Source organism: Phalacrocorax carbo, chromosome 2 (assembly GCF_963921805.1).
Source record: "Phalacrocorax carbo chromosome 2, bPhaCar2.1, whole genome shotgun sequence".
In the NCBI taxonomy this organism is placed as follows: Eukaryota; Metazoa; Chordata; class Aves; order Suliformes; family Phalacrocoracidae; genus Phalacrocorax; species Phalacrocorax carbo.
In genome coordinates, this window is record NC_087514.1 from 106726195 (window position 1) to 106752264 (window position 26070).

The 26070-nt window shown below is 36.9% G+C and overlaps 1 protein-coding gene across 1 annotated transcript in view; it reads right to left on the reverse strand.

Moving 5' to 3' along the window:
• ADCY1 (adenylate cyclase 1) overlaps positions 1-26070 on the reverse strand; it is a 185065-nt gene that overhangs the window by 10961 nt on the left and 148034 nt on the right. Inside the window, exons 10-19 of the mRNA XM_064443805.1 lie at positions 25515-25612; positions 22204-22288; positions 18212-18301; positions 15086-15342; positions 14402-14528; positions 8252-8368; positions 6964-7110; positions 6478-6576; positions 2327-2441; positions 592-716 (exon numbers count right to left, since the gene is read on the reverse strand). Of these exons, the coding sequence (XP_064299875.1) occupies positions 592-716; positions 2327-2441; positions 6478-6576; positions 6964-7110; positions 8252-8368; positions 14402-14528; positions 15086-15342; positions 18212-18301; positions 22204-22288; positions 25515-25612 (1260 nt within the window). The remainder of the gene's footprint in view (positions 1-591; positions 717-2326; positions 2442-6477; positions 6577-6963; positions 7111-8251; positions 8369-14401; positions 14529-15085; positions 15343-18211; positions 18302-22203; positions 22289-25514; positions 25613-26070) is intronic.

Consider the following 26070-nt stretch of genomic DNA (forward strand, 5'->3'; position numbering starts at 1 on the left):
TTGTAAGCTGGATCAGTTCTAGTGATGTTAATTTACTCCAGAAGAACTTTTGATCTCTGGAGAGTAGACAGGTATTTTGGACAACAGAATGCAAGAGTTCACTGAGATTTTGAGAGGTGCATAGCTTCTAGCCAAGTGCTAGTAGAACAACAATGTTCTCTGTCTGTGTAACCTCTCCAATCCAAAGTATCAAAGGAATTTTTAAAGCTACATAAAATGCAGCAGGATACAAACAGACATATTTCCTTTCCTTGTAGTCCTTATTCAGGCAAAATTCCTACAGCACAAGGACTGGCCTATGCAGTGTTGGCATTCCCAGGCTTGCTTCCAACTCTGTACAATGCAGCAGAGAACTCTGTTTCTTCTGATGGGAAGCGATTTATTTGAGGATTTCATTGCCTCCAAGTAGTGAAGCATAAATAATGGAAAACAACTATACCTCTGATGCTTCAATCATCTGGAGAGTGTTGCCCTTTTAGTAAAAAACACAAGATGAAGCAAGGTTGCATTTTCTAAGTGGTCTTGAAAATATAACCACATATAAACCAGGAGGTATGTGAAGTTTGCAAAATTGTCTCAGATTGCACTCACCTGAATTTTCCCCTGCACACCAGTACTATCCATCCGGCTGGCAACATTTACAGTGTTCCCCCAGATATCATACTGTGGTCTTCTAGCTCCAATGACTCCAGCAACTACTGGCCCAACATTAATACCTAAAATCAAAACAATGTCTTTGGTTTCAAACAATACAGCATATTATCTAAGGGAAACATGAATCCTGCAAAATAGATTTAATGCAAGCGCCTTAGAATTTTGCTGGTCATAAGACATAATGTAAGTTAAATGCTAATTGGACTTGTGTATTTGTAAGAGCTTTAGAAACAAAATAAAGACATACATGGAGATATCTTATTGGAAATGCAATATGATAGACAACAAAATTTTGGCTTATCTGTGGATTTTATTTTCTTTTTTTTTCTTTAGAAAAGAAGAAAAGCAGGGGTAGTGCAGAGTTTAGCTGTAGAACAATTCAGGACAAACTGTTAAAGATCTTTAATTGTTTGCTATGACTTCCACTGTGGTTGCTCATATAAAGCCTTTTAATGGAGGTTTTCCAAGCGGAACATAAAAAGTGGCCTGGAATACAAGAGGAATTGGGTAAGGGTAGCATGTCACGTTGGTTATTAGTACTAGACAACTCAGATCAGGGAGACACTGGAATGAGACAAGAATATGTGAAAATAGCTCAAGCATCTCTTTTGGAAAAGCATGGGGCTCAATTTTCCATTTCTGCCTAATTTTGACACCTTGTTTGGAAGATAAAAGAGGATGTGCCTTCTCCTGAGTGGCCTGATGAAGGGCTTTAGATGCTAAACCCTGCATGAGGTTCTGTGCAAAGGCTTTCCCAGGCAAGTTATGCATAAGAATGGAGGTTAGATGTTTGTCTTCTGCCCCATTGTGAACCTGGGAAGACCAGTTATAACAGAGTTCAAAGAGAATGCGGGTTTTGTAATTATTGGGACGTACAGGAGGGCAAAGATGTGTAACTCCCCTATTGCTACCGTTGATGTCTTTGGTCTTTCTCAATCTTCCACTGCTAGCAATCTCACTTTTCCCCTTGTCCAGCCCATGTTCACAATTCAGCCATGAAAATTTATAGAGAAAGAAGCTGGAAAAAACTACTTATGTTAGAATATGTAATTAAATGAGAACAGCAGTGAAAGTACCATTGGAGAGGAGCGGGATGCAGGGAAGGAAGGGAAGAGGGAACTTGCTCTCTAGGAAGGCTGGGAGAAAGGACTCTGAGAGGTAAGATGTAATAACATGTAAAGGATTGCATGGGAAGGTTTGTGTTGTGAAGACCAGACGATTTGATTTGTTGGAGAAACCAAGACTGGTTGAGCTGATTTGGCATCTGTGGACAAACAGCTCCCATCACACTTTCAATGCCAACAAAGCATTTGCATATGCAACTTAATAGTTAAGTACAGTCAGACGCAGTTTTCAGCAGTTTAGCAATGCAAAATAGCATAAGTCACAAGCCTGGGTACACTAATAATATTGTATAAAATTATCAGTGCAGTTTCCTTTTAGGGGTTTGTAGACTAAGTAAAGACACTGGGATTGGACTCAAGTATAATTTCTTAATACTGATGCTCACCATGAGCCTGCTGACCTTCTACATGGATGTGACTCTCCTGCTAAAGGAGGCTTTTCAGTTTTAATCGTGAGTGCTGGACAGGTAATCCATTACAGACAGAACAGGCAAAGTTGACAAACAACAACGTTCTGCTTGTGTGATAATTGTAGAACTGTGACTTACCAACTCGTAGGACAAAGTCATTGTATGACTGATAGTTGATTTCATCAAGAACGTCAAACATCTCTATTGCAAAATCTGCCAGTGTACTCAGATGGGAATAAATTGATTTTTTAGCCTAGAAACAAAATAGTATTGCACATTAGATTTGTATGGTACTGAAAGGCAGGTGAAATACTGAAGTGAAAAACAATGAAAAGCTCAAACTGGATGGCTTAGGAAAAGAGTCTAACCCATTTTGCTGTTTGTGAAAATAAACTTTTGATGGTGGTTACAGCACATGCATTCTTTTCTCAAGTACTGAATTTTTTTTCTTCTCTTTCTTTTTTTGATTTCTGGGAAGAATGGAAAGCAAAGTTCCCATGGTAAAGTGGTTCTGTTGCTAGAGAGCTGCAGATGTTTGTTGTGAGCATGGCAGGGAATATAACCTGCTTGCTTACAAAACTGCTTTGCTTGATGATTATTAATAACTCTAGTTTCTGCCCTGTTCTCCCTTTGGGGTTTTTGCTAGCTCCCAGCTCTGTGGGGTGCACATTGTTCCCATTGACAAAATTCCTGTTAGGTTTAATCCTGTGAGATGCAGACCACCCCTATTTTCTTTCCTTTCCAGGAAAACTGAAGTGAGTTGTCATAAAGTGTATCTAAATGAACTAAAGCAAAAGAACAAGAAGGGATCAAATGAAATGCTGAAGTATCAATTTGTAAAAAAAAAACCACAAAACATAAGAAAATAATTTTTACAACCTCAGTCTAATTAAACTATGGAACTCATATTTCAGAAGATATTGTGGCTTCCAAAAGTTAGCTAGATTCAAACATAATTACTCAAACTTAAGGAAGAAATATTTGCTATAAAGTAGTAAAAAGATATTTTCTGTAGCTCTAGAATTTCTTACACAGCATATCATCAGAATGTGGAAAAAAGAGGTTTGCATGTTTGCCCTGTACCTCATGCCCTTCCCCCAGGATCTACTGTCGGCTAGTTAGAGACAGGTTACTAGAATAGACCCTTGACCTGACTCATTATGGTTGCTTTTATGTTGTGCTCTTATTTGAATAATAAATATAAATTCTTGAACAATTTGCAAAGTGAAAGTGGACTAAAGGTAGGATATGGTGAAAGAAATGCAGGGTCAGTGTCAGTCTAGCTTCAGTAGGGTGTTGCAAAACAGGGCTGTGGTAGCTGGCATGAGATGAGAGCTCCTGGGTCTTTTTGTCATGATAGTAAGATTGCATAAATGGAGTACTTGGCATTGTCTGAGAAACCTGAGAAACAGGTTTCTATTTGGTTTATTCATCTCAGCTTGAAAGGGTTCCTTCATGTGGCTGGGAAATTTATAAAAATCAGAGCAAAGTGCTAACAAAAGATTATGAAAGTCATCCTTGGGCCATTCCCAGTTTTTAGGAAGTATATTTTTATTTATCTGCCCGGGTCTCTGGCATTCTGCTTCTTGCAATGTCAAGTAGCTCTACTCTTTTCCAGCCACACCAAGACAAAGGAAGAACCAGAGTTAAGTTTGAAGAGCTGATGGCTATGCTTCCAACAGAGAAGGAGAAGAAAATTGAATGTCTGGAGGAGGGAGGGAAGAGTGTGTAGTTTTATTTAATCCTCTAATCTTCTTTATATTCCTTATCCTCCCATTTCTTTGCTGCCCAATGAATGCTTTGATTTCCTGCAATGTCCCTCAGGGTTGCAGGGGAGAGCACTGGTGACAAATACTGGATGCACTGCAGGTGACAGATGCATCTCAAAAGGATTACTGCCAAACTCTTTTGAACCTGTACTGAAGAACACCACAAAGTTAGGACCCTGGTGAAGTCAGGATCCTAGTGAAATCACAGACATAATTTCAAAGAACTCCACACACACAATGAACTTATATTGTGCAAAAGATATCCAAAGATCTTGGCTTATATGCTGCCCTGATGGTTTAACTGGCAAGCAATTATTTGTTTAAACATCAGAGGAATAGTTACTGGAAAGACCGCTCAGAGCATAGCAGCAAAACCACTCTGACAGAGGCAATGTGCATTTACTATAGTCATCTGCTGAAGTCAAGCTGCAGAAACAACAGTCCTGTAAAATACAGGATTTAAATATTTAACTTCATCAGGTTACTGGGTTCTTATGTGTGTAAATATACTCGGTTAAGAGCACAGTTAATGCCATCCACTGCTTTCTGCTCATGTCCAAATCATAATATGAAATTGGTGGCTCGCAATCAGAGGCTGTGTCAGATTTTCTGATGAAGCTGGGGCACCCCTGGCAGAGGGGAAACCAGAAACCCTTGAGTCTGTTATGGCCCCATGGACACATATGACACTGTAGGGCATCCCAGGGACTGTGTGATGGCTGGCAGTGATCGTCTGCACATGATGGGCTACCCAGGATCGTTGAAATTCTAATACATAGCTGCATGCTGAAGACCTAGTGGGAAACTGCCAAGATGTGAATAATTTCTACTAATTTGCATCACATGAGCAGTGGGAAGAGATCACAGAAGAGCCAAGTTAAAGTAAAAAAATATTGGTTGTTTCATAAAGGATCTTTAAGTTTTCTGTAATACAGAACGTTAAATAAATTCTACCTCTACAGAAAGTTCAAAATTTGCCCCAAGATTTCAGAGGAAGGCAGAGTCCTGTACAAAACCTTCTGCAGTGATTTAAAATGCATTACTATCATAGGCTCGGAGCGGTATCTTCAGTACTGGGGTAACTCAGCTGACCCTTCAGTTAGCACCATAAAATAAAAGAGATAAACTTGTTTAGGTTTTGGAACATATGCTGCCAAAGTTACCCAACAACACACTTGTTTTCAGGATTATAGTTCAAAGAGCATTTATAGCAGACACAGAAGTATGCTGTTGCCTGTTTGCCTGAGATCACACTGAACAAAATTCAAAGGATCAATTTCTTTTGCCTGTCTCAGGACCCAGGAGTCAAACATTTCAACACAAACAGGGTTTTAAAAATACCTTTTTGTAATGTGTAGGTTTCTGGAATAATACAAAAGAAAGCATCGGTTGTAAATACTCTGCAGACCAGAAAATTAGTTGCATGTGATATACTCCAACATGATTCTAACAGTGGATTTCAATGTGGCCTTGTTTTTTATTTACTTAACAAGAATAATTGTTGCTAGAAAGTTCACAGGCTATCTTCTAATCCTTTTTGCTTTTGCCCTCTAATTTAGTGTCATTTTGCAATGTTAAACCACAGGCATGAGTGAACCTCTACAACATATGTACATGCACATCAGAACAGGGGAGAGATGTCTAAAAATTCTGGGCAGACTAGGTGCATGGATTGCTTTAATTTTCATTATATTCCTCATATTATTTTTTTTATTTTTATTATACATTAATTTTATTAATATAATTATTAATGTACACAGTACTCTGTATACAAAATATTCTATATACTGTTCACAGGGTTCTCTGATTTTCCAGATGCTGCACGCAAACCTAGGAAATCTCCATCCCAAGACACAAACACACTCAGGTGAGAAACACACTCAGGAGTAGTAATGAGGATACTGAAGAACTCTGCCCCAGAACTATGGGTCTGGAATGACTTTGGCTATTGCATTGCTGAGTAATTAAAGGGGTAAAAAGAATACTAGCAGTAAAGACAAAGAAGAGCTTATTTGGAGGGACCAGGATAAGGTGGAGCAATGTACCTAGCACTAAATTCCTGTCCATGATGGGGGTTGGGAGAGGCTGTTTGTTTTGATTGTAGGTTGCACCCAGATTTCAATATAAAAAAGAAAAAGAAAATAATATTTTAATATTCTTGTGTTAGATTTGCAGCAATTCATTACACCTAGAGTCTCCCCTTCTCTCCATATTACAAGGTCACCTAAGATACTGGGTTTAAAACACTACTGCTCTGACTTAGGAGCCTTCTACTCCAAATCACAGAGAATCCAGAGCTGCAGACAATGAAATACCAAATGAATCCACATGAGCAACTCCTAGGATAGCAATTTTTCTTTTCAGGCTACAGCTGTTCTTTGAATTTCAGATTAAAACTGTTGTAAAGAAGTAATATGAGTTATCTGTAATCACATAGTATTAGTTGTGTTTCTGATGTTCCTCTGGAAATTGAAAGAAAATTGTTCCTCAACAAATGACCATCGTGTAAAATCTTCTTACCTTAGTTCCTGAAGTAGGTACGAGTCCCACAGCTGCCATATATGTACTTCCAATTGTCTTGATCTTTTCTATGTCCTTATAATATTCTTTGTCCATAAGCTTTGTTTAAAACATAAAACTGTTAAATATTACATAATATTTTAGACAAGCAACCATAGTTATCAGATAATATGTGCAAGTAGATTAAACTATATTGTTTTTGGTAAGTTGAGGATTGCCCACTTTGAGGACATTGAAAAAACTACTGTTAATTCACATTTTAATACTCTTCCTATATTAGAGGAATTTTAGGTCAGAATCACATGCCTATAAGTGCAAACTGGGCACTTTGGAGAAGCTTAGTAGATACCAACTACAATTAAATAGGAAGCTTACAGTACTGTTTTATTAGGCAGTTCAAGACACTCTGAGTTGCTACAGATAATCTCTGTTGATAGTAATTTGGTAGAATTGATATTGTTGAAAGATAAAGTGTTTAGACCTTACCTCATCAAAATCAGCAATAATTTCATTTAATAAGCGTAAACATTCCACTCCCATATTATTGCCGTCCAATTCGATGTAGAAATCATTGAAATTTGGGATGGAAGCAAACATCACTCCCACTTGTGAATACGACTGGTAATAAAGGTCCTGCAGTTCATGAGCAGATATAATTTTTAAGAGATTAATCTTAACCAGGCATCATTATTATGATATCTATTCTACTGCTAAGCAATAGCTAGGACAAAAGCCATCATTTTTGGTAAAGAGAAAGCCAGCCTTATTTAAAAAATGTCAAAAGATGTCTCTACTCAAAAACACAAAACAAAATTAGAACCTAAGCTATTAAACCAATTTAAAACAATTTAGTCTTTTTTTTTCTTTGTTTAGACATGGAAGCAGTGATTACAAATTTTGTAGAAAGTCTTAACAGTTATAGAACTTTTATTGTATAAGACATATAATTGCATTTTCTCAATTCTGTTTTAGAACTGAAACAGGAGGTGGAACAATTTTACCCTGCAGCACATAACCAGCCTCACTCCTTCATGTCTTTCCCTGAGTTGCGGACTCCTGTATTCAATGTTCACAATATAATGCTGTTCTGTATGGTAAGGTTTCTGCTTAAGAATTTGGAGGGGTCATGGAAGGTAAACCTACTCTTCTGTGGTTAAAATATACTGATCCAAACTCTCAAGAGCAGTATCATGGCCATTACAGCTATTCCGGTGATGCAGGTATTGCAGCTGCACCAGAGGGACACTGGTAAGGGCTTCCTGAACCACTTTATTTAATCACTGCAGCCTTTGATATTAAAAGCTAATGTGTCTTCCTTGGGTGTACAATTCTCTTTTTTTAACTTTAAATCAATTGCTTTAGTAACGGAAGTGTATTTCCAGAACTAAAGTGGTTCATATGGAAGTGTCTGGTAGTTCATACACTTCATCACTCAGAACAAAACTGAGCTCATGATATACTGTGATAAATCCCAATATTCTAAACTGACTGGAAAAAAGAAAAGTGATTTGCATGCAGACACTTGGCTGCATTAACACTGAATGACATGATATTCCCTTATCCTGCTTTTTATTAAGATCCTCCAAAGAACACTACAGTGAAAGAAATAAACCCAATCTAATTCTTGAACACAAGTTTTTACATTCCTTTTAACAGGAATGAAATTTTATAATTCCAAGCCTTTTTCAAAAACATACAGTTGAAAGGTGGCCCAAGCTAAAAAAGGTCACACCCATACAACATCACCATGTATTTAAATTTTATTTTGGTTTACCATATTTCTTGGATTGGACATAAGAAAGTGCTGTGCAACATGTGCTGGCAACAGGTTGAAGAGAATTCTTTTGTTATCCAGCTTGACTCTCTCCATATCATCTCTTTCTTCTTCTGCCTGCGGGGATAGAGGAAAAGAAAAAACTTTCTAAAAATGAAAAAATTAGCTGAAGCCATAAGATAGCTTCTATTAATTAATCCTTTGAAATTAAACTGAGCAAAATAATGCTTGCAAAGTAGAGTGGGAACAGTTCTCCTATACCATGTTTTTACATCAGGGCAAAATCCTTTTAAGTAAGTCCTTTGTAATTCAAGTAAAATCTTTGGGACGATGAGTACTTTCAGGGCTTGATCAGCTAAGTGTCTTCTGTAGGTCTCTGTTCTTTTAAATAGGTCCTTGACATTTTTACAGAGTAACAAACTAGAATAATCCCACTTAAATCACATTGGCCTTGGAGACCAATTACTTAACAGGTATGTGGAGACAGTGAAAACAGTATTTGATCCACCTTTCAAAAAAGAGAAACCTGGAGAATCACCAGTGTTTAAGGCAAACCTATGTCATTTTGCAGTAAAATAGCAACAGCCCTGGTAAGATTGTAACTTCAACAGAGGAAAATGTTTTAAAATTTAACATCCTTAAGAATTATATGCAACTTTTAAAATATTTTATTATAAAATAATTACCATTTCTAGAGTTGGTTTTAATTGCTCTGGTATTGGTCATGAAAACATACAATTCCTGTGCACAGAAAATTCTGTACACAACAGTAACAGAAATTGTATCATTCACATGAATGACAGCATTCAGAAAGAGTGCCTAGGAGTTAACACAACTGAGGTCCTTAATCCAAGATACTGGTATCTTAGTATAAGTGTCTTGACTCATGGGAGTTAGTGGGAGTCATGCATTAGGAAACAAGTATAAAAATCAGATCACTTATTAGAAAAATACTGAATTTCTAGGGATCTCATTTGGGACTCCTAGGTTGCAAATTCCAGCCTAGCCCTTAGCAGAATCTTCTGCAAAATTACTTCTCTAGAATTTGCTCCTTGTTGATAGAGAGACTTTTGGCCCCACATTCTAATTTCCATTAGAAAACATTTGATCAGTACTATATACTTAATCTGATAGAAATCACAGTTTAGTCTTAGCTTTTCAATCACACTCACAGAACTGTAACACAAATCTTCTGCCATGATCCCAGCATGATTTTGTTTATCTAGTTACAGTCAGCAGAAGACTGGAAGGCCAAATTCTCAGGCATTGTTGAGAAACTACAATCATGTAAACCACTGAAGAATCTGCTCTGATCTTTGTTAGTTTTCCTTTTGTATGTAGAATTTGCTATCCTGATATGTTATGAAGTCAATAATAAGGACTCTCAAACTCTCCCATCACACAGCTTTATGGGGAGGGAAGTAAACCAGTTACTGCTATTTTCTGGACCTTTTCCCAGCTTCCTTCTTTCTGCCCTTCAGGGGAATGCAATTAAAACTGTCTTTCCTCCTTATGACTTATGAACACCTAGTGCCTATTCTTTGAGCGGCTGAGATAAAAGGACATGTAGGCATCACCCTCCAAAACAGACACTGAGAAGGAGAAGGAGTACTTGAGGCTGGAGAAATATGATTAAAATAATGCAGATCACAGGTATTTACATTCCTGGGGGAAATATTTTCCAGACAAGTAAATAGCATCTAAACCTTCATCTATTTGCCCCTATCCCTATTGGTTAATTAAGGAAAGCTGCCAGCATCATACTTATGCAATAGCTGCTGGCTCAAAAAACAAGGCAAATTATTGTGAAAATAAGCAAGAAAGAAAATACATAGGCATAAGCAACATCAGTTTTCACAATCTGCTTTTTGCTTATACCTGTTTGGTATTCGTGGCAGCTAGGTAATTTTGCAGAAGGTAACTGTATTTGCAGAGCTGCAGTATTTAAAAAGTCTTAGGTTTTGCTTCAGATCTGGTAAGAAAATTTAAAATGTTCTTTGGTGCTATGGCTTTTGACATAAATGTAATTAATAACTATTGCATTTTACAAAGTTACACAGCATCCCATAGTTTTTACAATGCTGGTAACTGGTTACACATCCTCTGTTCAGGAAGTGGTCTGAGCTGGTGTGTGACCTCAGCTATTGGGCAAGTGTTTAATAAGCATAAGCTGTAGCACTGATTGAAGAGTTATCACATGAAAATCCACTGTTTCAAGATACAGCTAAAAAGCAGGTGGGCACTGCTGCCACAGAAACATAATCTTTGTACCTGAAGGTGGCACTAAAACCACAGGGAAGAGACCCACCACCTGTGTCAGTGACTCAGTAGCATGAACTACACAATCTATAGGGCCAGATTTTTGAAGGAAGTGCAAGCACACCTGGCAAGTCTTCCCTGCAGACTGTAAAATGTGTATTTCTTACAAGTGTCACAGATTAGAAAAGACAGCTGAATGATATTCTAGTATTCCCTAACGAATGTAACAATCGGTCATATCATTGTGTTATTCTTATTTTCCTCCCCTGACAAAACCTGGGTGAATGAGCAACTCAGTTTTTTGGCAGTTTTATCTTCATAAATGTATTGCTTGTATTTATTTATTCTTATTCTTTCCAGTTTTGTTGAATAATTTGCATAAGGAAAAGCGATTACCAGTCACAAATAAATAAATTGCTCCTATATTTGCTATTCACAGCTATTGTTATGTGAGGCACACAGTTACTCAATGTTATGTAGAAAATTAAATTCTCCTTCCACTGCCTGTTTAAAAAAAACAAAACGAAAAACAAACACAAACAAACAACAACAACAAAAACCAAACCAAACTAATAAACAAAACCAATCCAGATATTTTCTGGAAATAGTGTGATATTCAGAAAGATTAAATTTGGCACAGAAAAAACTTAGCAAAATCAACAAAAACCTGTAACAACATTGACATGTGAACAGGAAGTACAAATATAAATGTTTTAACAACATGCCATCAATCAGAAAAATCCATTTTTTCCACATGATATACATAAATCATACTGTATTATCTCTGTTCTGGTTACATAACCTAGATGCATGGAAAATAGATTAACCTTTCTTGAAAATGTATCATTTTTCCAAATCAGTTTGTCCTTGTTTGAAATCTGCTTTTCCTCAAAACATGCTTTTTTCCTAATGTGGCATACAAAATCTATGGAAATGGGTTTTCCTCAGACCTTAGAATAAACCACTGGGCATCTATCTATATATACTTATTAATAATGGTATTAATTGCAGGATACTTTCTGCATTTAAAATATCATTTATTTAGTACTAGACTGTTTGTTGTTCATGATGAAGTAAATAAAATATATATGAAAACCTTTTTATTGCAGTTTATGCCACAAATGGTTTTATTCATCTGAGAACATTTTTACAGGATTAACCCACAATGACTCTTAACAAAAGTATGCAAACAAAGTGTTTACAACTTCCAGAATAGCCCTTGAGTCTGAAATTCTCCCAGTTGTAAGCCGACAACTGAGAAGCTCCCTAAAAATACATGTTGTACCTTGTTGGCACATCTTTCACACAACAGCAGCTGGCTACGGGGAGATGTGGGTGCCCAGCTCTGGCAGTGGTTCATGCAATTCAGTGTTTGCACAAAGAACCAGCACACTCGCTCTGTAAAACAGAAGAAAATCTCCACATTCCTGTGCACTAAATCAATGGTCTTTCTAAAACTTCAGCTACCAAGAATGTAACCAAGTTAAGCCAAAATAGTTCTATGGTAAGTAGTACTCTGGCTGTAGAGAAAGACGATGAAGAATGCTGTTTAACCATATACAGGGCTCCTGTAGTCCAGCATATAGAGAAAACTGTCGCTCAGGAAGGTGGTTTTTAACCCTCATCTCCTCTTAAAGTTTGTTAAACAAAGTTTGGAGTATGCTAACTACTCAAAGGCACTTATAACATATAGATATTTCCAACCAAGTCTTCCCACAGCTTTAAATACTCAGATTTTTACTATGCCAAATAGCCTAATAAGTACAAAGATATTTTTACTTATCTATTTGAACAGGTAAGCACCATAAGCACTTCTGTAACATCCATCATGACAGTACTTCTACATGTTATGTTAATTAGCCCTTGTATTCAATATAATTTACAATCAATACACATTCCTTACAACATGTTACCAACTATTTTTTATTGTACAGGGAATTTTCTGAATTTTCTACCTACACTGATTTTTTTTCCTTCTGTTTATTATCATGCAAATCTAACAGACAAGGTGGTACCACATAAGTACCTGATTTGCAATTGAAAAGATCTGAAAATGGCATTTGATCTTCTCAGATGAAAAGCATTTTTTCAAATGGTACCTGAAGATGCCTTTGGACATTACTGAAATTTGATAGGCATTCCTATGTCTTAACTCCCTTTATTGTCCTTTGCAGTAAGTGCACAATGGTTTTAACAATAGTGGTAGATGACTAGGTATTTCTGTAAAACCAGGCCCCAAGAAAACAGAAAAAGCTTATTATTCTTCCTTTACTATTGTCCAATTCTGGTCTTTCAGCAGGCAAGCATCCCATTAGTTTCCTGTACTTGAATTTTTAAAAATAATTCACTGCTAACTAAAAGCCAACTTAAAACTAAGAATCTTTAAGCACAATTCACTGTGCAAGTCATAGTAGCTGGAATGACAAAAAGCATTTAAGATGCTGGAACTCGCTTTTGACCTGTTGAAAGGCCACAGGATAACAAAACAGTTTCTTCTTGCTTGCTCTTCTATTTCATGGCTAGGAATAACCTACAGAAGGTCTCATACTCATGGATCATATGGCACTCACATACCTCCACCATCTGGCAATCTATATAAAGACAGCTGCTATACAGTTAGTCATGTACTGCTCTGAGTTTCAAAGTCAGGAGATTTTTTTTTCCACCTGAAAACTATATTTGGCACCACAGCAAGTTGAAACTATTATCAGTTTGTCCAAAACTTCCAAGGCTGACAGGCACAGCATCTATCAATTCTGCAGCTCACAGGACAAAAATTAAATGAAGTGATCATGCATTGTTGACTCAGACCGCACAGAGTCCACAGAAATTATAGCACAAGATAAACGTAAATCATAAAGGAGGTGGACTTGGTCTTGGACATCAAGGTAAATAAAAAATCCCAACACAGCTTAAGTGTTAGGTTGAAAAACTGTAAGAGTAGAAGGTAATAAAGCTAAGACATTTCTGATTTCTCCATTCTAGGTAACACAGCAGAGTCAGGGGTGTGTTTAGTCCATTTGTTTCAGTCTTGATCTTACACGTAAAAGCAAGCGCTGTGACAATTTACACAGTTCTCTGAACAACGTAGTTAACAGCATGTATGTGAGAACAGGATGTGACCTCTGTGAACTACAAGAGTGTAAGAGTGTAAGATTTATCAGAAAGGCAACTTCCAAATTCCACCAAAACAAACACATCTTCTTCAACTTTCTCCTTCCCTCACGGGCCAGTGTGAAACACTCTGCAGGTGGGAATAGGACTGCTGAGGTGTGACAGGAAGAAAACATTTTCTGATGCCCCTGCTTATGGCTAATGTAATTTCCATAGGTTTTGCTGTAATTATGATAGTTAGGAAATATATTTTTAAAATAAAGTCCATGCACTTGGTACCTAAATAAATATCTGATCTTCATTTGGGAAAGAGTTCCATAGTTTCATTGCATGATATGGGTATAAGACTTCCTTTCATCAATTTTCTTTGCTTCTTTTCAGTTTACCTGAACATCAACTTATTTTCACACCTTTTTGTACTACAAGATGAAAAAACCCATGGATTTAGTTTCTTTCTCTCAAGTTTATATTGCTAACAGTCAATTTCCCAGGTTTGAAATTTTCTTTTGCACATTAAATAAAAATATATTACTTCATCAATGATATACTATTATGGAACACCTACAAACAAAAGAATCATTTCTCCAGAGCAAATGAATGTTACAGGACTGTGGAAAAAAACCTCTAACAATTTTTCTCTGTAAACCCCAAGAGACACAAAAAATTTTGAAAGTGTTAGTCCAACTAACGTGTTTTGAAACTATTTGCAAGCCAATTCAAAAAGCCCGACATCCTTTTGTTCGCATGGATACTAGAAAGAAAAGCCCTATGACTTACCTGCACAGCCCAGAGGTAGTCTAGACGCAGCTTCAAGTCCACTTGTCTGGAATGCAGCGCCAAAGCACAAGAAAATAGCAAAATGGCTAGTATTGGTTCATAGCCACGCATATAAAAGGCGCTACCCCTTAAAAATAAAAGAAAAATAATGGGTTATTATAAGTTTTCTAATACCTAACACTGCATATTTTTAATATGAGATTTTTAGTTTAGAACATGTGGGTACCCCCTAATTACTAGACTTTTCTGAAGAGGTTCATATGGGCAGGAAGACAGTAAATCTGATCACTGCATCACACCAACATTCAACTTCTTGAGGATTTTATAATGCTATACATTATTGTAATGCATATGCATATTTTTAATTAGGAAATATATAAACACTCAAAAGCTTAAATGAAATTGGAATTGGTTGAGGGCTGCTGAAATATGGAAGTGAAGTTTTTAACAGTGTTTTTCTATTTCATATTATAATTAGGCTGCAGTGTGTTCAGCTGAGGTATGTTAGCATAAAACTACAGAAAAATGGAGCAACACTTGTCTTATGCTCTGCTATGGTACTAGAAAGAAGTATAGCCCTAAGCAGCACTGTATGCTAGAGGACAATTCACAGATGAGTAGTCAATGTCATGACTATCTGTACAGAAATATCTATTGCTTTACCTTTCTTTGCAAGATACCTACCCCACTGCTTTTCTGTAACCACTGAGTTCCAGAATAACTATGTATAAAATTGTAACAAAAAGCAGGAGAATAATTTTTGGCAAGGAAGAGACACGTAGAAATATTGCCAAGGTGAGAGTCCCCACTACACAGGAAAGGAAAGCATAGTGGGCTGTGTCACATGGGAGTTCATTCATTGTTTTATTTGCTCCACCAGGAGAAATGATAACTATTGAACTGCTGGAATTGGTATTCCAAACCCAAGGCATACAGCCAACCTAGAAAAGACAGGAGAGGCGAGAAAGGGAGAAAGTTAAATATGAAATAAACAGAAATGCAGCTGCTATGGGGGCTAACTGTAGTTTATTTCTAATTGGGAAAGTATTGCCATGGAGTTCCCATTGATCTCACTGCTCTAATAAAATCTCTCTTCTTTTCCTGGTAGGCTTTACCCCGTTTTAGGTGGGAGACACTCTTTCATTAAATGCCAGTAAGGCAAACCAATTAAAGTCTGGGCTTAGTTGAATAGTTACCCTGTCAGTGCTCAAAACCAAGAGGCTCTCAAGCCAACATATTTGTACAAAATTAAGGAACTTCAGTAAATATTTTATGTGGCCATGTGGGTGAGAAAGGTTCTTGCACAGAGCACAGAAAGAAATGTATTTGTTTTATTGACTATGCAAATTGTATCAATATCAATTAATCATATATAAAATAAAACATATTTTAATCTTTGATTGAAAAGCTAAACATTAATAATATCTTTTCTCCACTTCAGAAATACTTCTGCTATCACATGATTCATTGTTAATTATTCCTGCCATTTCAGTTATCCAAGTGGTTCCATTTCCTCCCTAGACTGGGAAATAAAAAAATGTTTTAGTGCATTTCCTTGGGAAATTTGAGTAAATTTAACCTGCTTCTTCCAAAGGCAATGTCATGTACACATCTCAGAGCAGTTGCCCAAGGAAGGGAGGAATTTCTGGCAAATAGTGTAAGTCCCTAAAGCTCCAGTTTTAACTGCACTCCAACGTTCACCCCTTATGAGGGCAGAGCATAAGAGTTAGCATAAAAGGGGAGAGTGGGATGGTAGCATGAAATTGATTTTAACAGGCACAGACACATAAGCCCTGCCTGTAGTTAAGCTTCTCTTTTGAAGTGTGTTATTAGACCTTTTTATTTCATCCTAACGACTGATAATGAAATTTTATAGCATGCTGTAAAATAACTGACAATCTGAAAGGTGATTAAGCAGTATATTTTACAAAAGGTTGTAGTCATTTAAAAAGATGAGATATAACAGATAAAATGTGAGTTAAACTTGTAATGGCTAACATTATGAAATGAGATGAGAAAGAATGAAGTGAAAAATCTGTTTAATTTGATTTTGTTCAATATCCTTAAAAATGCTGTTCATATTAAACTCATCTGAAAATATAGGTATGCATGAGGGCTTCATAAATTACTTGCAAACCATCCAGGAAAACAGCCTTTGCTCTCCAACTAAGAGTGAAGCTTAAACACCTAGCTTGTCTGCTAGCTGAGAATTCTAGAGGCATTACTTTCCAGGAACTAATAATTTCTACTGACTAAATATTTTTCCTAAGCATTTCAATGATTACAGGCTTCAATAAAGGATAAAGTTATATTTGTGACCTATTCTAAGTTGCAACTGAATGATCACTGCCTTGTTGGAGGCCAGAACTTCTGAATTCTAATCTGCCTCCTTCCGCCGATATTCAACATTGCCTTAGGCCTTATGATATCCTCTTCTCATTTTCACCATCCTTAAGTGGCAACCGTGGTGCTTATTTAATTTGGTCAAAGTACCTGTGAGATCTACGGGGGCTGATCCACAAAGGTTCCAGCTGTTATGAGACTCATCTCAATCCCAAAATCAGATACACAGAACTTGCTGAGATGCTAGCTAGCCTGGCAGCACTGCACATCTCTATGCATTTTGGGCTTATATGCACATTAAGAACCACATATATGTCTGTGTGCTATTAGGGCTGTGTGTTACTCACACAGCTGATGTTCAGGAATTCCCAGAGATGTCTGAACATCGGTAATTCTTGGTACCTCTGAGGACACTGGAATTCGCAGACAAGGGATCCTCTGCCCATTCAGTTCATGGGGATCAGCTTGGTAGATGTTCTCAGAGCAGGTCCAGAGATAAGTGAATACACAAAATACAAAATAAGGGGCTTGGCATCTCAGCACTGTGAATTGTTTATTAATTCACTGTCTTCCTATTGGTCATAACACATTGCCTAAATCCCAAGAGAGGCATGATTTGAGACATCTGCCTTCTCAGCATTTCCAATCGTGTTTAGCGTGCTATTTTTGTGTGGATTCTTTCCTTTGGGTACCCTAACATGTTTCATTCATTGTCATTAGCAGCCAAAATGCTGGAATTAAGTGCTAGGAATTTGACAAGGCAAGTAAATGCCAAATACTTAGGTGGAAGTTTAAATCTCATTTGACATTCAAGTACACCATGTAGAACTAGCTGCTAATCTACACTTAAAAGAAGCTCAATTTTCAGAAGTATTGAGCAAGTTCACTTCATACAAGAGAAGCTTCCTAGACATCAGGTGTGAATGGATCATGTAAGTAGCACAGTATAAGTACCTCTTCTCTTTATGCTTCTGTCTATATTTTAAGATCTTGTTATGTTTTCTGGTCTGCCTGGACTAAAAATATCCTGTTATTACATAGAAATATTTTCTGTAAGTTGCCACGTAGAAATAAGTAATGCTGTTTGACACCATGCCTTGTCTGTCACAAAATATTAGCCATTGAACTAGTAAGTAGGTTGAACATTCAAACAGTTTTCCCATAAAGCACATGATATCAGCTGACTACACTATACTAAGGTTTGATATAAAAATTTCTATAGGTGTTGACTAGGTACTGACTATGTAATTTTCTAACAACTCTGACATTCCTAATTCAACACCATGACTCAGGGCAGTGAAAGTTCAAATTATAGCAAAGGGCTTTAATTTTGAAGAGACATGCTCTGCAAGTAATAATAATAAAATGAATAGGAATTCACCAGACAAGAATATGGTTTATGGATCCATACCAGGTTGTTCTTTAAACAGAGTGCTAAATTCAGCTATACTTGATTTAAATACTCACCACACATCCTTGAGCCACGGAGTATATTAAGATCACAATAAAAATACACAAAATGGTACGAATTTGTATTGTCAGGCACCCTGGAAAACACTAAGGAAGAAAAAAAATTATTTATATGTAAAATTGAAAATATTTTTAAAGGGAGGGTTGTTATTTTTTAGTAGTCTATAAAAAGAAGTGAATAAGAGAGATGGAAATTTTGCCTGCACTGCAAAATTATGAAACAAGCATGCAGTTATCATTGTGTACATGTATTTTAGTGGTAATTGCATTTTGGGATGTAATAAATATGACATTATTATTACTATACATTATTTCTCACTATAATTAAAACTCTTTGAAAGGTTATTAGGATGTCTGATCATAATGAAAATAATAAATTAGGATTATATTTGATTTTGTTTCCATGGGGAAAATACCCAAAGCATCTTTTGCCTTGCAAATTATCAGCTACAAATAGTGATCCAAGAGAACATATTGTGGTAGCATAGAATTTTGGAGTGGTGTTTGTGTCTTCTGCTACAATAGTCATGTTTAATGCTGGGGTAGTTTTAATTATCAGGACTCATTAAGAATATTGAATTTGTCAGAGCAGAAAGAGCAGTAGAGAACAAAAACTCTTGGTGGAATGGAGTCTTGTGAATCTCTTGCTCATCTCCATTTTTACCCTGATTCCATCACTGTGAAGTGTGAAGTGCTTTCTGCTGTGAGCATATATGAAGCCAGTGACAGAAGGTGAGAGAGGAAGGATAAGTCTGTCAGGCTTAGTACTTACACTTGTTCCAATCATAAAAATCTACTCTGGTTTCAGGGAAAGCTGCTTTCCTTCTTTTCCCTTTGCATTAAGAATGCTTGGGGCATCTGTTACCTACTGGATCCACAATACATCTTTCAGACCACAGGACTTCTTCCAGTGACTTCAAGGGGCAAGAATCAACTCCATGAAACAATGAGATTTAAAGAGCAAACAACCCTGTGTCCATAAAAAGGAGGGAATTCAGGCTTATCAAGGCTGACTTTTACTTAACATCAAATGGAGCAAGCAAACACCTCATTTTTGGATGAAAGTCACCAGACTTGAACAAAAGCTGTTCACTTCATGGGTATCATCAACATGAAAAGCATAGCTTCCAGCAGGCAGCCAAGTGCCCATAGAAAGGGGCTTCTGTGGTCTTGGTACAATAGAAATCATGTATTGAAACTCCTCCCCTTCTTTTCACATATGCAGGGATATTTCCTCTGTATGGGTGACCATGAATTAAAAGTTTGATATAGTTACAGGTGAATCAACTTCATATAGGCTGTGAAACAAGAGAATACAGCAATTACAGAAAAAAAAAACCCCAAAACATGTGTGATCTACGAATACATTCTGGCCTCAGTGTGGATTAAGTCCATGTAAATGCAGGTGATGAACAACTGATGTAATATAAATAGATTTGTATAAGCATATTACTGACCTGAGTTAATTGACTACACCAGACACCAGTTTAACTATTAGTCAGCATCAGTAAAATATATTGGGATACCTGAGGTATATCACCTTTAATAAAACAGTGAGTATATTGAATAAGAACCTTAAATTGTAACAATCTCACATTGAAAAGCTGTGCCTCAAGGGAAAGGATATAGAAGTCTCAAAAAATACACTATGAAAAGACTATTTCTGCATTATCATATATCACTATCATACAGTTCAATTTGGAAGGGACCTCAAGGGGCCCAGAAGTACTCTTTGCCTTGACCCCCAGGGCCATTTCTGCAGAGCTGGTCAGACCCCAGCCTGTGTCATTGCAGAGGGTTCTTCTTTCTCAGGGTCTGGACTTTGCAGTATCCATGCTGTATTTCATAAGATTCCTGTTGACCCATTCTGCCAACCTATATATGTCCCCCTCAGTTGTCATCCTGCCAGTGTGTTGCTGTTACCCCAAAACTTGACATGAGTATACTCCATGTCCTTCTCCAGGTTGCTGACAAAAATGTTTAACAGGTCCCAGGATAAATTACTGTGGTACCCCACTTATTACTGGCTTCCAGGCAGAGCACAACCATAAAACGCTATGCTCTGAATGTGATCATCCAGATGGTTTTTTCACGCATCAAGTTGTCCACCCAACTAGACCAAAATCCTCTCCACACATGAGGTGGAACATGTGTGTTTTTATCCATGTAAATAAAATACAAAATAATAATTTTGATTGAAGGAAATATGTGTATTACACTAATCCACTTTTCAACCAAACAAGTACTGCTTCTTAAAGAGAAAATCCCCATAGTTCAAACATAATGCTGCATGATTACCAGTGACAAAGCAAAATGCATTCAAAGAGGATGTGCCCTGACACATTGCACAGACATTATTTTTGTGTGTGTAGTACCTATGTGTTCTAAATGGTAACATGTTAGGCTATTGGATTAAAAAGGAAAATAAACTTTTAAAAGGTAAGGTATGAGAGATGTCTGAATTAAAACTCTGACTGACACGTAAAAGATTTATACTTTGACTTTTGGTCATTCTAAGATTGTATCTCCTCTTTTATGATAGAATTTTGGGCTTCATTTTCTTTGTTTTCTTTTATTCGTGGAATTTTTATTAATTAAATAACTACTGTCAGATCCCCAAAATGCTAGGTAACTGGTACAGCAAATCATTATTATAGTAGTTTTATGAGTGACACATTTCATGCTAAAGCATGGAGAAGTTGAATCACTTGTCAGTGTAAAATAGCAAATAAGAGCCAGAAGATTGATTAAAGTAGGGGAATGACTGGTTTACAATTCTATATTCATTATACATAACATATTCATTACCTTTTATTTATTATATAAGAAAAAATTTCACAAAAATTCAAGCTGCAATATTCTGAGTTTTTATATTTATTTTTCTAATGCTGGATTTGATACTGTAAGGTGCTGAATCCCTAGAGGAACCTGACATAAATTCAAATTCTGTTGACTACCAAAACAACTGGAACAAAACTTAAGTTTGCAATAGCCACAGGGGAATGGCATAAAGAGGAGCAGTTTCCTACAAACTTCGTCTATGGTTCTACCATCCTTAGTCAGAACAACAAATGATAAACATGATAAACTACTGTGCCTTTATGACACAAAAGAGATCATAATAACTACTCCCAAATAATTCTGTAAGTTTATAAAGATTTGCTCTGTACCAGATAATCTGCTAATATACTATTTATGTTTCCATGAAAACAATTACTTTCCTCCTGCCAAAGGGCATTTTTTCTTAACTAAAAATTAGTGTGTGCTAATCAGCAAAGCTTATTAACTGTGTAGGTGTTTTCTTCTGATACTTGTCTGAAAATACTAAATTTAGATTAAGCTACTACAGATTTCTTTCATCAGAAAATTAATCTGTAGATGCTTTATTCTGATCTGGCAGACCAAGTTCTCTCCTAAAACAAGCAAATGTCCTTCTGCATCATTATTGTTGTGAAAATGTAGTGCAGAAGAATTAATCATTACCAAACATTTTGAAAAGGCCAAAGGTTGCATGTGCAAAACATTGTGCATTACCACCAAAACAGCTTCTGCTTTGGCAGAAAATTTTGAAAACAGAGGGGAAGTTAGCAGGATGTTATATTCAGATACCAGTCATAATGGAAGGGAGAACTTGTGTGCTCCCCAGTCAGAAAGGAGAAAAAGTCAGGTTAAAAGCACCTGTTTATCTGAACACTGGAATAATTCAGCAGCTTGTGGTAGGCGTTCAGGGAAGATATAGCAAAAAAGACAAAAAGCAGAGCATCAATTGCACTGAATGCTATGCTGCTGTAATGACTACTCATGTAAAATTCTACTTTCAGGTGAACCATCTTTGTTTTTGAAGTGCCTAATACATTACTTGGCAATGAACTTGAAAAGCACATAGATTTCAGACTCTATGAATCTGTGAAGCAGCACTGATGGCTTCATATTCCAAAGGACAAACAAACCATAGCCACCAAAAGGAAGAATAGTCTTAAATGACTTACTTGTACTCGTGTGACATGTAGGTACATAATACAAGCCACTAGAAAGCATATGCAGAACACCAGGAGAACAAGAACTACGGTACTCCTAGAATCAAAACACAATAGAAGTAAAGCAATGCAACTCAGTAGCAGATGAGAACAAACAGCACAAGGGTCCTTCTGAAATGGTATTTTGGATGAATGGTGGAGGGTGTCCCCCCTAACCCTTGATGCAATACTAACCATTATAGAGGAAATTTCACAGTGAAATGCATTGGTCTCAAGAATGAGAAATCAGTTAAATGCTCTTGTATATGATGCCCACTCTGGCCTCAGCAAGGAGATAAAAGCTTTATGGTATGTCAGGAGAGACACCTTCTAATTGTAGGCTAATGCAGAATATTCAGCGTGATGACTCTCAAAAGTTGAGTGTGTAACCCAATTACTTGGCCTTGGCAGCTGTGTAAGTTACCAGATGCTTTTCCCTTCTAATCACTCCTCAAAGATTCAGAAATCAAAGGTCTGTCAACTCAGTCACTTATCAAGTCAAATAAATTCAGACCAGACTGTAATCCCTTGTTCTAATGAAACAAAGCAACTCCCTTCTTAGGTTTCACGAAGGTGCTGTGATAATTATTTTAATTCTTAATCTTCCCTCTCCTGATCTTTCAAAATACACTTGTTCTTCATGAGGAAAGGGCTGCAGAACAAGCCCTTTCCTCCTCCAGAAAACCTGTGTTATTGGAACAGTACCATATGGATATGAGCAAGCTGGTGAAAATTAGTTCACCAGTGCAGATGCTTTCATTTATGCTCAGGGACAGCCTGGCCCCAAGCAGCCATGGAACCAGGGCTCTATGACAGCAGCATAACACGATCTTCACACCTTCTTTTCTAGTCTTGTGACCCAGCCAGTCAGTCCAGAAGATGTGAGCTGTGGCTGCATGCATATATGTACCTGTGCCCTTGACCATGACTGGGGCAAGATTGGTTATACAGGGTTTCTAACAGTGGAAGAGTGCAATTCTTCTGCTGTAGACTTTCTCAGTATTTGGCTTTGATTTCAAATTCATGTAACAATTCCACCAATACACAAACGGAAAATTCTGTGGTGTAGTATGTGTATCCAGAATGGGGAGATGACTTTAGATACTTCCAGTGTAGATTCTGAATGTAAGCATTAATAGACAGCAGGCTCTCTTGTGCTTTTAGATAATAGCATTCAGGATGGTAGATACTAGAAAAAAAATGCAGGGGACATGACTTCAACAGTGTCTTTTAAGGCGGCAACAGCCAGCAACTGACACTAGTGCTGAGTGGGACCCTGGCAGAGATTTGGGTTGGTACCAGCAACAAAGGACTACATTGTTTTTTAAAAATAAACCCAGCATAAGGCGTCAGAAAGGTTCATTGTCAAGGCTTTTAGTGGCTATGCTGCATGTGTGCCTCTATAATTGGACAGCTGAGGTTGAGAGGAGCATAGCCTTACTTTCACTAATTCCATCTGGGGATATAAAACGTGTTTTTAGATGAGAAGCTGTTTTGCTCAGATGATCATAGGAATTGGGAGAATGACAAACCCATTGCTTTCTGTGTATTTACAGACCAACTGGCTTTCTTACAACATTTTCTTGTCTCTAGATTTTGAACCTCCTCCTTGGAATATTGTGATACATGTCAAACACCATTATTATCACTTCTCCCATTATAATAAAAGATTACGCTTCTTGTCTTCGCTTTTCCATTCTCTTGTCATAACTACTTTGGTGATCTAAAGAGCAACCTGAAGCTCCAAGTTCTGTGTAGAGAAAAAATTTTCCAACAGTTCCAAAGTTTTAGTCTAGCTCATGGTTGCATCTGTCACAGTGAGGGAGGAGCCTGAGAAGACTAGTAATTTGGCATGAGGACACCACCAAACAGACACTGGAAGAGAGCACTTAAGATCATTCAGTGGGTGGCTTTTCTAACTAACCTAGTGATGAACCAGTCCATCTTCATGGCCTTCAGTGGTCATGTTCTGCTGGAGCTTGTGTGTCTGTCAGATCAGAGCTTAAACTAAATATCTGTCCAGCTGCTTTTTAAGTGACAATAGTTTTTTGAAAGGTTATCAACTACCATATACTGAATTCATTCTGGTTTCAAGTACACTAATATTATTTGTCTCTCCTTGTTCTAAATTGCCATGTTATACAGCTGGGCTTCATTTCAGAAGTAGGTGAAAGAGTTCTTAAGCGTGCTCCAATTAGTCAGCAGAGGTCATTAGCCTGGAAATCAGATGTTTTTTATAAGTGACTTTGAATTCTTCAGGTGAAAGTTTTTATATAACAAATTTACATTATGATGATTATTATAAAAGTAAAAAAGGTGTTTCTCAAACTTTCAGTTAGAAATAATAGAATATAGGAGTAAATATTATCCTGACTGGGGATTTGTGAATAGAAAAGACCAGAATTTAAAATGGAATTTTCAAAAGCATTTTCCTGTGGCTGGTTCTATTTCCTTAAAATCCTAATAATTAGTAAAAGTGAGTGAGGTTTATTTTGACTGTTTTTGTATTCTCATCTTAAAACCCTTATTACTAATTATTTTTATACATCAAACATGATTGCATCTACTTATAACTCCTAGATTTGAAAGTGAAATCTAATTATTTTATTTAGTAATGTTTCACACAGAATTGACAAAATATGAAGTAATCACTAAACTATATCACTCAACAATAGGCATCAGACACCCCCCATAACATTTGGTTATGTCTGCAGCCAAGGTCAGACTGCAACTCATATGAGAATGGCCAAACTATGCACTAGGCAGTTTGTGTTGTGACAGTATTGATATCAAAAACCTCAATGCAGGCTATTAATTTGGGTTGAAAAGCTGGATGGATACTTCAGTACTTAGCTCCTGTTAATCTCTGTATAATTTTTCCTATGTTGCTATCAATACCTAAAGTACCTCATCCAAAGCCAGCACAAATACATTTAGTAAAGCTGCAGTAACAGCTTTGTTTGAAATGCAGAAATGCTTTTAATAAGTTTAGCAGATTTCAGTGTCTGTCTTCTAAATGCATCCTTCTACCAAAAAAAAAAAAAGAAAAAGACAAAAAAAGAGAGAAGAGGAAAGAAATTTTTTAAAAGAAGATAACAAGATGTGACTCCTTTGGACAAATGGAAAGGATGACAGACTGAGGGTATACGAACAGAGAGTCTCCTGTTTGAGAAGATACTGACCTTGGTGCTAATTCTTATTCCAAAGACATTAACATTTTAACCTGTGCAGGATGCTTGAAGATGTTCCACTTTGAATTATAATGGCAAAAGACAGAAACTTACTGTGGTATTATTAGAAGGTAGACAAGGCCAAATAAGGCAGCTAGAATTAGTGAGAGAACTACAGCACTGGTGAAGTACTCATCCTGAAGCTGATGGTACTGTTAAAAAAAGGAAGAAATCAAGACAGTGAGCATTTTATACACACCTAGACACCCACACTTGTCCATTCTCAGTACGAAAGAAGTGTAGCCTAAAATAAAACAAGCCCCTAACCATTTTACAAATATACAAATAATCATTGCTTAATTCACATGAAAAAAAAAAAGATGAGGTAAGTCTACACAATATTTTCCTTGACATCTTTCTGTTTCAGCTGCTTCTGTTGGCCTAGCTGTGTAATTTTCACCCTGTAACTAGTCAAATCTGGATTAGGCTCAGACATAAGTTTATCTTTCAGAGCAAAAGGAATTCAGCCATTTTGAACCAGGAGGTGGCACTCCCTCCTCTCCACTTATTCATCACAAAAACAGGCCAAAACCCCCTTGGTGCTGCCTTCAAAGAGTCCTGTCACTGAAGCTGCTCAGGACAGGACACTAATGGGTGGGCTGGAGGCAGC